Source organism: Rana temporaria, chromosome 13 (genome assembly GCF_905171775.1).
Source record: "Rana temporaria chromosome 13, aRanTem1.1, whole genome shotgun sequence".
Taxonomy (NCBI): Eukaryota; Metazoa; Chordata; class Amphibia; order Anura; family Ranidae; genus Rana; species Rana temporaria.
This window is the reverse complement of record NC_053501.1, coordinates 17,889,397-17,905,152: the sequence shown is the minus strand read 5'-3', so window position 1 is coordinate 17,905,152 and position 15,756 is coordinate 17,889,397. Positions and strand designations below refer to the sequence as shown.

The 15,756-nt window shown below is 47.5% G+C and overlaps 2 protein-coding genes across 3 annotated transcripts in view; one reads left to right on the top strand and one right to left on the bottom strand.

Annotated features, from left to right (window-relative positions):
* FANCM (FA complementation group M) overlaps positions 1–15,756 on the bottom strand; it is a 153,340-nt gene that overhangs the window by 97,020 nt on the left and 40,564 nt on the right. The window lies entirely within an intron of this gene.
* LOC120920341 (heme-binding protein 1-like) overlaps positions 1–15,756 on the top strand; it is a 32,980-nt gene that overhangs the window by 3,003 nt on the left and 14,221 nt on the right. For both annotated transcript variants that reach the window (XM_040332371.1, XM_040332370.1), the window contains one exon: positions 15,068–15,159. In XM_040332371.1, coding sequence (XP_040188305.1) covers positions 15,068–15,159 — 92 coding nt within the window. The remainder of the gene's footprint in view (positions 1–15,067; positions 15,160–15,756) is intronic.

Here is a 15,756-nt window from a genome sequence, read left to right as displayed (position 1 = left end):
AGAGAACATCCATGGTATGCCTTCTAGTCAGTACCACATGTATGTGTTGTGCAGCCTCGGGCACAGAATAAAACAGTTAAATGCATGGCTGGCACACGTATGGATTAGTGTATGCATGGCATGGCATGGCAACAGTTGTCGTTCAGTCATTTAGTGGTGTCCGACTATTCGTGACCACATAGACCCTTGGCGCCAGGCTTTGCTGTCCTCCATTGGCTCCCGGAGCTTGCTTATTTTCATGGTAACAGTAACAATGTATTAATATCTACATTCCAGTATATGCTGGAAAAGAATTTCCATGTGATACCAACATATTAAGTGATACTACCACAGTAATTAGTACTTGTATTCATGTGACAATTGCATTATAACCCCTAAAATGAGTAACACAGTGGGGGAGATTTACTGAAACTGGTGCAGCTGTGCATAGTAACCAAGCAGCTTCTGAGTTCAGCTTGTTAAAAAAAAAAAAAACCTAGAAGTGGATTGGTTACTATGCACATCTGCACCAGATTCTGAGTGCCCCAGTATTAGTAGATCAGCCAAGTGGTTAGCACTTCCACCTAGCAACACTGGGATCATCGGTTTGAATCCCAACCATAGCAATACCTGCCTGGAGTTTGCATGTTCTCCTTTATTCTCGTGTGGGCTTCTGGGAGATACACGTGTCCCAGAAGACAGCAGGGGCCAGTGGGATCGTGCAGCGTGACTCGCGCATTCGCAGTAGGGAACCAGGAAGTGAAGCCGCAAGGCTTCTCTTCCCGATTCCCTCACCGAAGATGGCAGCGGCAGCATCCGAGGGACGGTTCGGCCTCGGGTGCCGACATTGCGGGGGCGCGCTGGACAGGCAAGTGTCCTTATTTTAAAAGTCAGCAGCTGCAGTCTAAAAAAATAAAAAAAAATTAGCCGGACCTCCGCTTTAAGTACACAATGGGGTTTATTTACCATTGCTGGAGAGTGCAAAATCAGGCTCACATCTGCATAAAAACCAATGGGCTTCTAACCCCAGCTTGTTCAATTAACCACTTAAGGACCGCCTCCTGCACATTTATGTCGGCAGAATGGCACGGCTGGGCACAGGCATGTCCCCTTTAAGTGCCCAGCCGTGGGTCCCGCGATCGGTCACAGGAGCTGAAGAACGGGGAGAGGTGTGTGTAAACACACCTTCCCCGTTTTTCACAGTGGCAATGTCACTGATCGTTTGTTCCCCGATATAGCGCCACCCCCCAACAGTTAGAAACACATGAGGTCACACATAACCACTAGGGGGCGCTGTAGGGGTTAACTCCTAAACTGCAATTGTCATTTTCACAGTAAACAATGCATTTTTATAGCAATTTTTTCTGTGAAAATGACAATGGTCCCAACAATGTGTCAAAATTGTGCGATGTGTCCGCCATAATGTCGCAGTCACGAAAAAAAATAAAAAAAAATTGCTGATCGCCGCCATTAGTGGTAAAAAAAAAAAAAATAATAAAAATGCCATAAAACAATCACCTATTTTGTAAACGCTATAAATTTTGCCCAAACCAATCGTTAAACGCTTATTGCGATTTCTTTTTACCAGAAATATGTACAAGAATACGTATCGGCCTAAACCCCATAGCAAGCATCTTGATATAAGGGCACCCAAACCAAGACGCTGCTCTGTGTGTTCATTCAGACACTGAGCTGCTGCTCGGCCCTGCCTCCTCCCTCTCCTCATTGGCTCACTGCTTTTGATTGACAGTAGCAGCAACCATCTCTCCACTGCTACTAAGGACCGGATACCCAGCCTCATCAAAGCGCCCTCATCTCTCCCTCCTTTCTGCGGGAACCAATAGCGCCTCAGCCAATCAGGAGGGAGAGTCCCAGACAGCCGAGTCTCTTGTGCAACACTGGATCGAAATGGGGCTCAGGTAAGTGTTAGGGGGGCTGAGGAGGCTGCTGCACACAGAAGTTTTCTTATTTATCTTAATGCATACAATGCATTAGGGCCCTTTTACACCTGCGGACCGTATATGTCCGTATTTCATCCATCCGTTTTCGGATGAAATACAGACATACATGTATCCCTATGGGATAGCGGGCGTCAGCGGATGAATATCCGCTGACACCCGATCTTATCAGTCCCTGCTATGCTCCGATTTTGCAGATGGAGGAAAATCCTATTTTTCCATCCGTCTGCGGATCGGATAACAACACAGATGGTCCGTGTTCATCTGATCCCCCCCCCCCCATAGAGGAGAGCGGAGATATGACAGGGCGGTCCCTGCACAGTGGGCAGGGACCGCCCTGTCATCGGTCGGCTCAGCTGGGATCAACGGAGCGATCCTCGCTGAGCAAGCGGATGATAAAAAGGTACGGATCCTCACGGGATCCATACATGTGAAAGGGCCCTTAAAATATAAAAAAAAACACACTACTGCCTTTAGAACCACTTTATTATTATACAGGATTTATATAGCACCAACAGTTTGCACAGCGCTTTACAATGTAAGGGGAGACAATATAACAGTACAATTTATAAAAAAAAAAAAGGAGGGTTAGAGGAGCCCTTCTTCTGCGAGCTTATAATCTATGAGGGAGGGGCTGGTGAAACAAAAAAGGTAGGGACTGTGAGGGATGAACTGATGAGGGGAGTGGATGATTCAAATGGTAGCAGGAGGCAGGATAGGACTCTCTGAAGAGATGAGTTTTCAAGGATAGCCTAAAAGTGGAGAGAGTAGGAGATAGACAGGTTGGGGTTGTAAGTTCCAGAGGATGGGAGAAGCTCTGGAGAAGTCCTGGAGACAAGAGTGGGCGGAGGAGACAAGGGAGCTAGAAAATAGAGGTCTTGAGAGGAGCAGAGAGGATGGTTTGGGTGATACGTGGAGAGAAGATTGGTGATGTAGTTTGGGGCAAAATTGAAGAAATTTAAGAAAACAGAAGAAACGTCCAGCGCCTCTAACCATAAAGATGGCCGCCGTGTGCCACGTTACAGGCTCCTCCCTACTAGTTTTGCAAGTGGATCCACTTTAGAAAAATGTAATATTCAAATGGACAGATCTCTCTTTGTTAGTTGGGAAGAGGATTTCACTTTCTCTCCCACTGACCTACCGCAAGCAGATTCATCCGATGTAGCTGTAAATTGCAGCACTAGAGATTTGCCGCATTCAGCTTTGAGAATGGAGTCCGGTTTCTGAAGGGTCACACAGGAAGTGTCAAAGCAAACATGACAGCCCATCAAACCCCCCCTCCAATACCCACAGGACTTCTAACTTGGGATTTACAAGGTTCTATTCTCTGTGTATGAACACAACAAGTGACAGCTAAATCACGTGGCACATGGAAGATTAGTCGTAATTCTTTACACACAGTGACAAGAAACATGGAAACCGAGGTCAGCTGTCACATCACTCCATAGAGTGCATTCCAAAGATGTTATTTGGACTGTATAGAGGAATGTCAGGGACAGTTTAATAATGCATTCCCGAGTCTCAATACACAACACAAAACAAGAATGGTATCAACAGAAGGAAACGCATGCCGATCAGTGACTTCAGGACTTTGGGTCACGGATCTGAAACAAATGAGAAAACCAAGAGTTCCAATTACAGTCATTGCAGCCGCTTTTATTTTATTTTTTTCTTCTTTTTTTTTTATATATATTTATTATATATTATTTTCATCTGTATAGTTTGACTATTCACACTACGCTCAAATCCAGCACCCTAAAGAATAAACAATTATGATTTTTGCAGTTGGTTATGTCACGCCGTATTTGCGGTACACAGTATTTTGGAAAAAATATGCTTTAAAATTAATTAAAAACAGCATTTAATTTTTTTTTGTATAATGTGAAAAATGATATTACGTTGAGAAAAGAGATACGAGGGGGTACGATTTAATCCCAGCAGTCAGAGGCTGAAAGCTGTATTTTGTGTCCGACTATCTGATTACTGCAGCCACTGACGCCAATGCTGAGGGGTCATTACTGCAGCCACTGACGCCAATGCTGATGGGTCATTACTGCAGCCACTGACGCCAATGCTGGTGGGTCATTACTGCAGCCACCGACGCCAATGCTGGTGGGTCATTACTGCAGCCACCGACGCCAATGCTGGTGGGTCATTACTGCAGCCACTGACGCCAATGCTGATGGGTCATTACTGCAGCCACTGACGCCAATGCTGGTGGGTCAATACTGCAGCCCCTGACGCCAACACTGGTGGGTCATTACTGCAGCCACTGACGCCAACGCTGGTGGGTCATTACTGCAGCCCCTGACGCCAATGCTGGTGGGTCATTACTGCAGCCCCTGATGCCAATGCTGGGTGTCATTACTGCAGCCACTGACGCCAATGCTGGGGGGTCATTACTGCAGCCACTGACGCCAATGCTGGGGGGTCATTACTGCAGCCCCTGACGCCAATGCTGGTGGGTCAATACTGCAGCCCCTGACGCCAACGCTGGTGGGTCATTACTGCAGCCACTGACGCCAACGCTGGTGGGTCATTACTGCAGCCCCTGACGCCAATGCTGGTGGGTCATTACTGCAGCCCCTGACGCCAATGCTGGTGGGTCAATACTGCAGCCCCTGACGCCAACGCTGGTGGGTCATTACTGCAGCCACTGACGCCAACGCTGGTGGGTCATTACTGCAGCCCCTGACGCCAATGCTGGTGGGTCATTACTGCAGCCCCTGATGCCAATGCTGGGTGTCATTACTGCAGCCACTGACGCCAATGCTGGGGGGTCATTACTGCAGCCACTGACGCCAATGCTGGGGGGTCATTACTGCAGCCCCTGACGCCAATGCTGGTGGGTCAATACTGCAGCCCCTGACGCCAACGCTGGTGGGTCATTACTGCAGCCACTGACGCCAATGCTGGTGGGTCATTACTGCAGCCCCTGACGCCAATGCTGGTGGGTCATTACTGCAGCCCCTGACGCAATGCTGGTGGGTCATTACTGCAGCCACTGACTCCATAGCTGGTGGGTCATTACTGCAGCCACTGACGCCAATGCTGGTGGGTCATTACTGCAGCCACTGACGCCAATGCTGGTGGGTCATTACTGCAGCCACTGACGCCAATGCTGGCGGGTCATTACTGCAGCCACTGACGCCAATGCTGGTGGGTCATTACTGCAGCCACTGACGCCAATGCTGGTGGGTCATTACTGCAGCCACTGACGCCAATGCTGGTGGGTCATTACTGCAGCCACTGACGCCAATGCTGGTGGGTCATTACTGCAGCCACTGACGCCAATGCTGGTGCGTCATTACTGCAGCCACTGACGCCAATGCTGGTGGGTCATTACTGCAGCCACTGACGCCAAAGCCGGGAATTAACATTACTGCCGACACCGGAGGTTATTACTGCAGCAACCGAATACCGAGAGTTAATACAACCACTTACATCAACGGGGCTAAGTTTGCTCCCACTTTCTTGTGCATCTTGAATACATTTTGCATTCAAATACAAATTTTGCTTTCCAGCAATACTTTTATTTCCGAGTATTTTTTTTTTAAGGTTTGGAAGAATTTACTGGGCTCTTGCCTCACTATGGTTAAAAAAAACTGCATTAAGGCACTTATCCAAACACAGTCTGTAGGAGAACAGCATGCACGCTTGGGAAATGTCATTGAGTGCATTTAGTGACCTTGCATGTTGATCCTTGAGCCGTTACCATGTAGACTCGGCAAGGCCCAGAGAGTGCTTTCCATGGCTGCCTCGTGTGTAAGCCGCAGTAATAAGAGGATTTATGGGAATTGCAGTAAATCTCACAGCCCTACATTCAACAAACAATGCTGCTGAATTTCATAGGAAAAGGCTTTGATAAGGGCCAGCTAATGTCTCTATAGAACCCAACACTTCTGCCTATACACTCGGATCAGAGATGGAAGGTAAAGATTAGGGAGAAACACACATTAACTAAAGACAAGAATGGCCTATTTATTATACCTATTGGCTAGGAACGTGGACTTTGCCTGAAGAATTACAACGCATTGTTAAAATACTTCTGTATTCTGTAAAGGTAATTCGGAGGGGAAAAAACACATTTATTCAATAAGAAGGCAGAAAGCACACATAATGAGCGGAGAACAGCGGCCCATAGATACCAGACAGACATTTCTCAGATAAGAACAAACAAGATTTATTTTCGCTTTATATCATGGACCTTTGTATTCCTCAATTATAAAATACATTAACCGAATCATTAACCACTTTGTTACCGGGCCTATTTTGGCACTTTTCTCCTTTATGTAAAAATCACAATTTTTTTGCTAGAAAATTAATCAGAACCCCCAAACATTATATATATTATTTTAGCAGACACCCTAGGGAATAAAATGGCGGTCATTGCAACTTTTTTTCTCGCACGGTATTTGCGCAATCATTTTTCAAACACCTTTTTTTAGGGAAAAAAACTGTTTCATGAATTAAAAAATAACAAAACAGTGAAGTTAGCCCAATTTTTTTTGTATAATGTGAAAGACGATGTTGCGCCGAGTAAATAGATACCCAACATGTCACGCTTTAAAATTGCGCACACTCATGGAATGGCGCCAAACTTCGGTACTTTAAAATCTCCATAGGCGACGCTTTCAATTTTTTTTATAGGTTACTATTTTTGAGTTACAGAGGAGGTCTAGTGCTAGAATTGTTGCACACGCTCTAACGCACGCGATGATACCTCACAGCGAGCGACCGGGACAGGGGCGTTTTAAATTTTTTTATTTTTTTCATTTTACTTTATTTTTACACTTCTTTTTAACATTTTTTTTTTTTGATCACATCCCTTGTAATAGGAATCACTATGACAGGTCCTTTTTATGGAGAGATGTGGGGTCAATAAGACCCCACATCTCTCCTCCAGGCTTACAAGCATGAAATCGGTGGAAAAAAAAAAATCACCGATTACATGCAGACAGCCGCGATAGCGGCTTTGTTTACTTCCGGGTACCGGGCATGACGTCATAACGTCGCGCCCGGTCCTCCGACGGTCATAGAGTCATCTCTATGGTTCACCAACGAGCGCCGGCCGATTCGCTCTCCGGGCCCCCGATGGCACGGGAGAGCCCGGAGAAGCACCGGATGGCGGCGGGAGGGGACGTCCCCTCCCGCTGCCTAGAAGAACGATCGAGCGGCGGAACCGCCGCTTTGATCATTCTTCTGGTGCACAGAATCGCCGGCTGAAGACGGCGATATCTGAATGATGCCTGCAGCTGCACCCATCATTCAAATATCACCGCACAAAGTCGAGCAGTCCCAGGACGTCCTACGGGTCTCAAGTGGTTAAAATCACATTTAAGCTTTAACATCAAAGCCATTTTCAGTATTTATTAATCTGCAGCTTTCATTAAAGAAAAAAACGGGGCTGCATCTGAGCACCAAACACTGAAAACACCATTTATTTCATTTTTAATAATTAACCACTTCAATACCAGGCCAGCAGAGACAACGCTTGCAGAGCGGCCTTGAGTGCCAAGCTAGGAACCCAGCAGAGAGGTGGGGGTGACACTTGAGGAAGATACCACCGTGGAGATTGGAGGATCTCAGAGGATTCAGTGGCAGTGAATCAGTGGGTCTAGTGAGAGAGACTGGAAGCTCAGTGTACCGAAGAACTACAAGTGGAAGTGAAAGAACGGTTACGCTTTGCGTTACGAACTGTTAAAATACTTTTTCCATAGGAGACAGCATTCTTACACAAGGAGGCCTGGGACCTTGCTACACAAATGTTTTTTTCCCCTTCACTGATGAGGTGGTACTGACGGGCACAGTGTGGCACCATTTTTGGGCAGATTGGCATCCCTGGTTGTCCTTAGAGTGGGGGGGTTGGGGCTGAGCTGATAATCAGCGCAGACCCCCCCCTCCCCTGTCAGAGCAGTAGATCGGCCCGGCCCTCCTCTACTCGCGTCTGTCAGATACACGGCTCTTCCCGTTTACATCGTGATCAGCTGTGATTGGACATAGCTGATCACATGGTAAAGAGTCTCCGTCAGGCTCTTTACCAAGATCGGTTTTGTGGTGCGTCAGATGGACACACCACCGATCGCCGCTTTGCGTGCCCCCGTGGGCACATGCCGGCTGTTATCCTGAAAGACATCATATGACGTCTAGTCAGGATAACTAAACCACCGCCTGGCCGTCATTTTGCTATAGGCTGTGCGGGAAGTGGTTAATAGGCTGTGCGGGAAGTGGTTAAAAGGATATGTAAATGTTAGTTATTATTTTTATTTATTTTTTTAAACAAACCTATGCAGTTGCTTTTGCACAGAGTGCCTCCGATCCTCCTCTTCTCAAGTGCCCCCTTTTGGGGCACCTGTATGGGCGCGCTCCTGTGTCCTGCGTCCATTGACACAGACAGCAGGATTTGGCTCCACTGCCCGGCTTCCGTGTCATTGGATTTGATTGACAGCAGCAGGAGCCAATGGCTGTGCTGCTATCAATCGATCAGGACCCGAGACACTGGCTGGAGCGGGTTTGCTTTTCCCTGGCGCAGGAACGATCAGGCTCAGGTAAGTAAAAGGGGGGCTGCTGCACAGGAGGTTTTTCACCTCATTTACTTAGTTTGGGCATGCAGGTGTTTCAGCAGAATCGGCGACCCGTCAGATTAGGTAATGGAAAGGACGTTCCATCATCTGAATACTTACTGCGCATAGTAGGTTTGGTAATCTGACAGAGCAGTAGACATCTTACCACACTCAGCTACATATGGAATTTCAGTAATTTTACAATGAACTGAGCGCATATAAATATAGTACATGGACATCTGTGATGCCGTTTTTAAAAGGTTCCATTTTGAAAAAGGCTGAACGCCAGCAGTAGGAAGGTGGCGGAGGCCATCTTGGCACACCCCGCATTACTCTGCGCTAAACCTTTATGCTTTGAAAATGTAACATGAAAACAGCATGACAGATCTGAATATACTATGTTTATTTATATACACTCACTTTATTGGTAAAATGACTGCGAAATGCAAGACGTAGCTGGGTGTACCAAGATGTCCGCTGGCGTCTTATGACTGCAGGTGTTCTGTCAGATTAGCAAACCTGCGCATGTGCAGTAAGTATTCAGCTGACGGAACGCCACTTCTGTTACCTAATCTGATTGAACACAGGCAGGAGGGTGTGCCAAGAAAGCCCCTTCCTCTCTAGAAGACTAACGGGATCTATATAATTTGCCTGGGAACCAAGAAGTAACTGAAGAAATGTAAAGAAACCATTTACCACAAGTAAAGACATCTTCCTAGAGAAATGCAGTCCACAGTCTCTGACCATCTCTCTCCCTCTACTCTGGGCATTGGGGGGTGCACAACTATTGCTAGCCCTCTCCCTCTACTCTGGGCATTGGGGGGTGCACAACTATTGCTAGCCCTCTCCCTCTACTCTGGGCATTGGGGGGTGCACAACTACTGCTAGCCCTCTCCCTCTACTCTGGGCATTGGGGGGTGCACAACTATTGCTAGCCCTCTCCCTCTACTCTGGGCATTGGGGGGTGCGCACAACTACTGCTAGCCCTCACCCGCTACCCTGGGTATTGAGGGTGCACAACTACTGCTAGCCCTCTCCCACTACTCTGGGTATTGAGGGTGCACAACTACTGCTAGCCCTCTCCCTCTACTCTGGACATTGGGGGTGCACAACTACTGCTAGCCCTCTCCCTCTACTCTGGGCATTGGGGGTGCACAACTACTGCTAGCCCTCTCCCTCTACTCTGGGCATTGGGGGGTGCACAACTACTGCTAGCCCTCACCCTCTACCCTGGGCATTGGAGGCACACAACTACTGCTAGCCCTCACCCGCTACCCTGGGTATTGAGGGTGCACAACTACTGCTAGCCCTCTACCCTGGGCATTGGGGGGTGCACAACTACTGCTAGCCCTCTCCCTCTACTCTGGGCATTGGGGGGTGCACAACTACTGCTAGCCCTCACCCGCTACCCTGGGTATTGAGGATGCACAACTACTGCTAGCCCTCTCCCTCTACTCTGGGCATTGAAGGTGCACAACTACTGCTAGCCCTCTCCCTCTACTCTGGACATTGGGGGTGCACAACTACTGCTAGCCCTCTCCCTCTACTCTGGGCATTGGGGGGTGCACAACTACTGCTAGCCCTCTCCCTCTACTCTGGGCATTGGGGGGTGCACAACTACTGCTAGCCCTCTCCCTCTACTCTGGGCATTGGGGGTGCACAACTACTGCTAGCCCTCTCCCTCTACTCTGGGCATTGGGGGGTGCACAACTACTGCTAGCCCTCTCCCTCTACCCTGGGCATTGGGGGGTGCACAACTACTGCTAGCCCTCTCCCTCTACTCTGGGCATTGGGGGGTGCACAACTACTGCTAGCCCTCACCCTCTACCCTGGGCATTGGGGGGTGCACAACTACTGCTAGCCCTCACCCTCTATCCTGGGCATTGGGGGTGCACAACTACTGCTAGCCCTCACCCTCTACCCTGGGCATTGGGGGTGCACAACTACTGCTAGCCCTCTCCCTCTACTCTGGGCATTGGGGGGTGCACAACTACTGCTAGCCCTCACCCTCTACCCTGGGCATTGGGGGGTGCACAACTACTGCTTGCCCTCACCCTCTACTCTGGGCATTGGGGGTGCACAACTACTGCTAGCCCTCACCCTCTACCCTGGGCATTGGGGGTGCACCACTACTGCTAGCCCTCTCCTCTGGGCATTGGGGGTGCACAACTACTGCTAGCCCTCACCCTCTACCCTGGGCATTGGGGGTGCACCACTACTGCTAGCCCTCTCCTCTGGGCATTGGGGGGTGCACAACTACTGCTAGCCCTCACCCTCTACTCTGGGCATTGGGGGTGCACAACTACCGCTAGCTAGGATACAGGTTATGGACACCCCTGTCACAAAGCCATACTTCTGGGTCAGCATGAGCCCCAGAAAACTATTTACAAGTTAAATCTCCCTGCATTCATGCCAATGTCAATACAAGTAACAAAAGCCATAGAGAATTGATGCAATGCTTTAACAAATGTGACAGAAATTTGCTATAGTGCGTCAGTCCCACGTCAGAATGAATTGTAAAGCAGAAACAAATAGCTTTTAGGGGTCTGGTCCTATGCGGTAATAAGGAGGGATTGTAGGGACTTAGCAGCACTTGGGACTGAAACAGATCGGATTATGTCAAAAGACACAAATCTTTTATTAAGCTCAATTCACTGCCGTTTGAGAAAAAGGGTCCAACTGCTGTGGGTGGAAGTTTATACTAAATCCTAAAATTGTACCCAATTGCTTACTCTGTCACTCTAGCACAGGGTTTCTCAACTCCAGTCCTCAAGGCACCCCGACAGGTCATGTTTTCCCTCAGATGAAATGGCTGTGGTAATTACTAGGGCAGTGAAACCGATCAAATCACCTGTGAAAAATAATGGAAAGCCTGAAAACATGACCTGTTGGGGCGCCTTGAGGACTGGAGTTGAGAAACACTGCTCTAGCACACACTTGATGTCCTCAGTACAGATGGCACTGGTTGGAACTGGCAGGTGGCGAGAGAGAGAGAGAGAGAGAGAGAGAGAGAGAGAGAGAGAGAGAGAGAGAGAGAGAGAGAGAGAGAGAGAGAGAGAGAGAGAGAGAGAGAGAGAGAGAGAGAGAGAGAGAGAGAGAGAGAGAGAGAGAGAGAGAGAGATCAGCTGGATGTCGGGGGTGGGCAGGACCCAGCAGCTAAATTACACCAGCCAATGATTGGGCTGCTTTAGAAAGGGGGCGGGCCCACACACATAGTGGTCCGCCCAGATATCATCCCATTGGCTGGTGTAATATAGCTGCTGGGTCCCGCCCACCCCCGACATCAAGCCGACAGCTCCTCTCTCTCTCAGAAAGTCTGTAGCAATTTCGATGCGCAAAATTCAGACGCATGCTCTGAAACAATTCGACGCATGCTCAGAAGCATTGAACTTAATTTTCTCGGCTCATCGTAGTGTTGTACGTCACCACGTTCTTGACAGTCGAAAGTTCCGAGAACTTGTGTGTGATCGTGTGTATGCAAGCCAAGCTTGAGCGGAATTCCGTCAGAAAATCCGATCGTGTGTATGTGGCATAACATTGTATTTTACATTCTGAATTATCAGGTGGGGGGTTTCATGTAGCTGCCCCCCCCCCCCCAGGGTTTATCTGTAAAGACAGGTGCTTAAATTCTGAAACACCCTCTAGAAACTGTTCAACAAAAGACATTCTATTGAGATCTGAGCGTAGCACTGAAAATCGGATGGGTGTGGGAATGGAAAAAAGTTAGGACATCACTGCCCTCTTCAGCAGGGGCACAGGAGGCGATTTATAGACAATAAGGTGTCTGAAGCTGTGGGTGACAAAGATCACGATAGAGTATAACAAATAGGTGCCCCATCCAAAATAAATACTTTAACCATTATAAGCGGTATGACTGGTTCTCTACCATTCGAGATATTTTGCAAGAGGGAAAAAATAAATACAAAGTCATTACTAACAAAAATATTTAGGCGACGCGCCAACTATAACTCTGCCACCATGTTTTTTTCCGACGAGTCTTTTCTCTTTAATTTGTGCACCGCACTCATTTCCTTGGCCAACAAAACTTGTGCCATCTGCAGGATTTCTATGGAAAATGATAACTCGCCTCCTCTGGGGAAAGCGGATGTTGGGAAGTGGTTCATTTCTGTGAATTAGATGAAACTCTCTGGTTATTAAGCAGCACTTAATGCCAGCATGACCTGAATATCTCAATGAGATTAGCAAGCTCCCAGTCTTAGATGTTCCTGGCAGAGGCTGAAGGCAAAATTACTGGATGGAGGTTTACCAAAGGCCCACAGTTTAAAGAAAAGCACAAAAAGCACAAATACAAATAGGAATAAAACAGGATCATGTGCAGGGGATATAGGGCATCAAGTACATATCTGGTAAAAACTACCAAGTTGGAAACTCGGTTACACCACTTGTACCTACAGGTAAGCCTACAATAAGGACTTTTTCCATCGGAAATTACGACCATGTGTGGGCCCCATCTGACTTTTTTTTCAAAGGAATACCATCGTAGTTTAGAAATAGAACATGTTCCGTTTTACTCCGATGGAATTCTAATGTGCATTTGGTCAGAAGCCCGATCGCATGTACGCGGCATTAGGAGGTACTCCTCACCATTTAAAGTGTATGCCAAGTCAAAACTTAAAAAAAAAAAAAAAAATAGGAATAAACTCGAGTGAGGCCTTTACTGCTGCCAGTATCCCATTAGAAAAAGATTTAGACCTCATCAACATGCATGCTGAGGCTCGCAGACCAAGTGTTTATGCGGCTTGAACAGCCATCCCATGTAAGTGTATGCATACGCATAGGCCACATGGACAACCACTTGTCCCAACTTGACAGATGTGCATGTAAGCAGTACACCAATTTTGGGGCCGCCAACCCACACCCATGTAGGACTGCCTTTACACGCACATGAACTTTAAAGGCATCATAGGGTCCAATATTGAGTTGGCCCACCCTTTGCAGCTATAACAGCTTCAACTCTTCTGGGAAGGCTGTCCACAAGGTTTAGGAGTGTGTCTATGGGAATGTTTGGCAGGCCAGTCAAGTTCTTCCACCGCAAACTCACTCATCCATGTCTTTATGGACCTTGCTTTGGGTACTGGTGTGCAGTCATATTGGAACAGGAAGGGGCCATCCCCTTGGCATGCTGACGCCTTAAGATTTCCCTTCACTGGAACTAAGGGGCCAAGTCCAACCCCATACCATAATCCTGACCTCAACCCGATAGAACACCTTTGGGATGAATTAGAGCGGAGACTGCAAGCCACGCTTCTTGTCCATCAGCCCGACCTCACAAATGCACTTCTGGAAGAATGACCAAACATTCCCATAGACACACTCCTAAACCTTGTGACAACCTTCCCAGAAGAGTTGAAGCTGTTATAGCTGCAAAGGGAGGGGCGACTCAATATTATACCCTACGGACTAAGACTGGAATGCCATTAAATTTCATGTGCGTGAAAAAACGCACCCAATACTATTGGTAATATAGTGTATGTTGCATTAAAAGAGAAGTACGTTTTGTTTTTTTGATTCATACATACCTAGACGCAGCATCGGGCCGATGCGGCATCTGTCATCCAGCGCCTCTACACTGAGAACCAAGCGATTGAACGCTGCCGATCGCTCGGTTCTCACAGTTCCGAAAGCAGATGTCAATCAGCAGCTCTCTGCTCTGCTCCCTCCTCGCTCACTGGAGCGCTGAGCTGTGCAGGGGATGGAGCGCTGGCTCAGGCTCTCAGCAGCTCGCTACAAGAATATAACAAAGGTGGACATGCAACATTTTTCTTTCCAAAGCAGCCCACCACAACAAGGTACGGCAGCATTCATTGTCATGTGTTGTCAGTGCCGATCCTGACCTCCCTGGGGCCCTAAGCAAAATTACATGGCACATTAAAAATGAGAAGCGGGGGGCGCTGACGACAGTGACATGTCACATTAAAGAAAGTTGAGAAGCGGGGGGGGAGGGGGTGTTCTTCTGTTGTAAATGACTTAGCCAGCGAGTTTAGAAGCGGGGTGAGGGGGCGAAAATGACTTCTCACCAGGCGGGGCCTCTAGTAATTTGGGGGGCCCTTTGCAGCTTTGCGGGGCCCTAAGCGGCTTGCATAGTGAGCCTATAGGGAGGATCGGCCCTGTGTGTTGTAATGCACTGCCTTTGGTGCATCATTATTGCACCACATTACAAACGTGTTTTGGCTCAATAGAACTCTGTCAAAAAGAACAGTGGCCGTCACTGTGGACATCTCCTTTTCAAAAGTTGGACTTGATGGACTTGTGCGACTATGTAACTATGTAAAATATGCCATTTCCCTGGTAGACATGGTTTGGCTTCAATGATGACAGTCACTGATTCAGAACAAGTATATAGAGATCAGGCATACCGATACTTTTTCGGCAAGAATATTTTGATTCTGTAACCGAAAGTACTGAAGCCAGACATAGTCAAGACAACCAACATACTCAAAAGCAGTCCCTATTTTTCAGTTTTTGGAAACCTCAAGCAAATGTTTAAGAATACAATTCAATGAAGCAGAAGGCAAAGTCCACTAACATGCTCTGTTCTTATTGCAGAGATGGCAGAACCCATTCAGCAGCTATCGCGGAATAGCAGAACAGAGGAACGGCAGACGGTTCCCTTTCTACTTCTCAGCTGCAAAGAAAAGGTAAAAACAAAATCTTGGAATTTGCAAATGTTTTACTGAACAAAGCTATGTAAAAAAAAAAAAAAAAAGAGAAAAAAATTAAATAAAAAAACTACGTACACAGAATGGCCGGCTCTCGCATCCCAACCCATCAGATTCTGACAACATGGCATCTGTGAGCTCCCCCTTTTATAAAGGGCAGCTGGGTCATCCATTCTGTCCAATTATTGGCTTTTGTGAGCAAAAGGTCCTTAAAGGGGTTGTAAAGGAAAAAAAAAATTCTCATAATAAGCATCCTTTACCTGCAGACATTCCTCTTTTCACTTCCTCATTGTTCGTTTTTGCTCAGAAGTTTCTCTATTTCTTCTCTGTTCTGTTCACTTCCTGCTTGTCTGATTTTACTGACCACCGTGACGGGAGGGTTTACTGCGGTGGTCAGTAACAAGCTCACCCCCTCCTGGGAACTACATCTGTGCGGCAGGACGCTCTCTACGTGTTAGAGACTTCAAGGAGGTGTGAATTACTGGGTGTGCCGCAATGCATACTGGGAAATGTAGTTCTTACATGAACGAGCGCCGCAAACCAGGAAGTGAATGAGAGAACAGAAACTAGAATGCC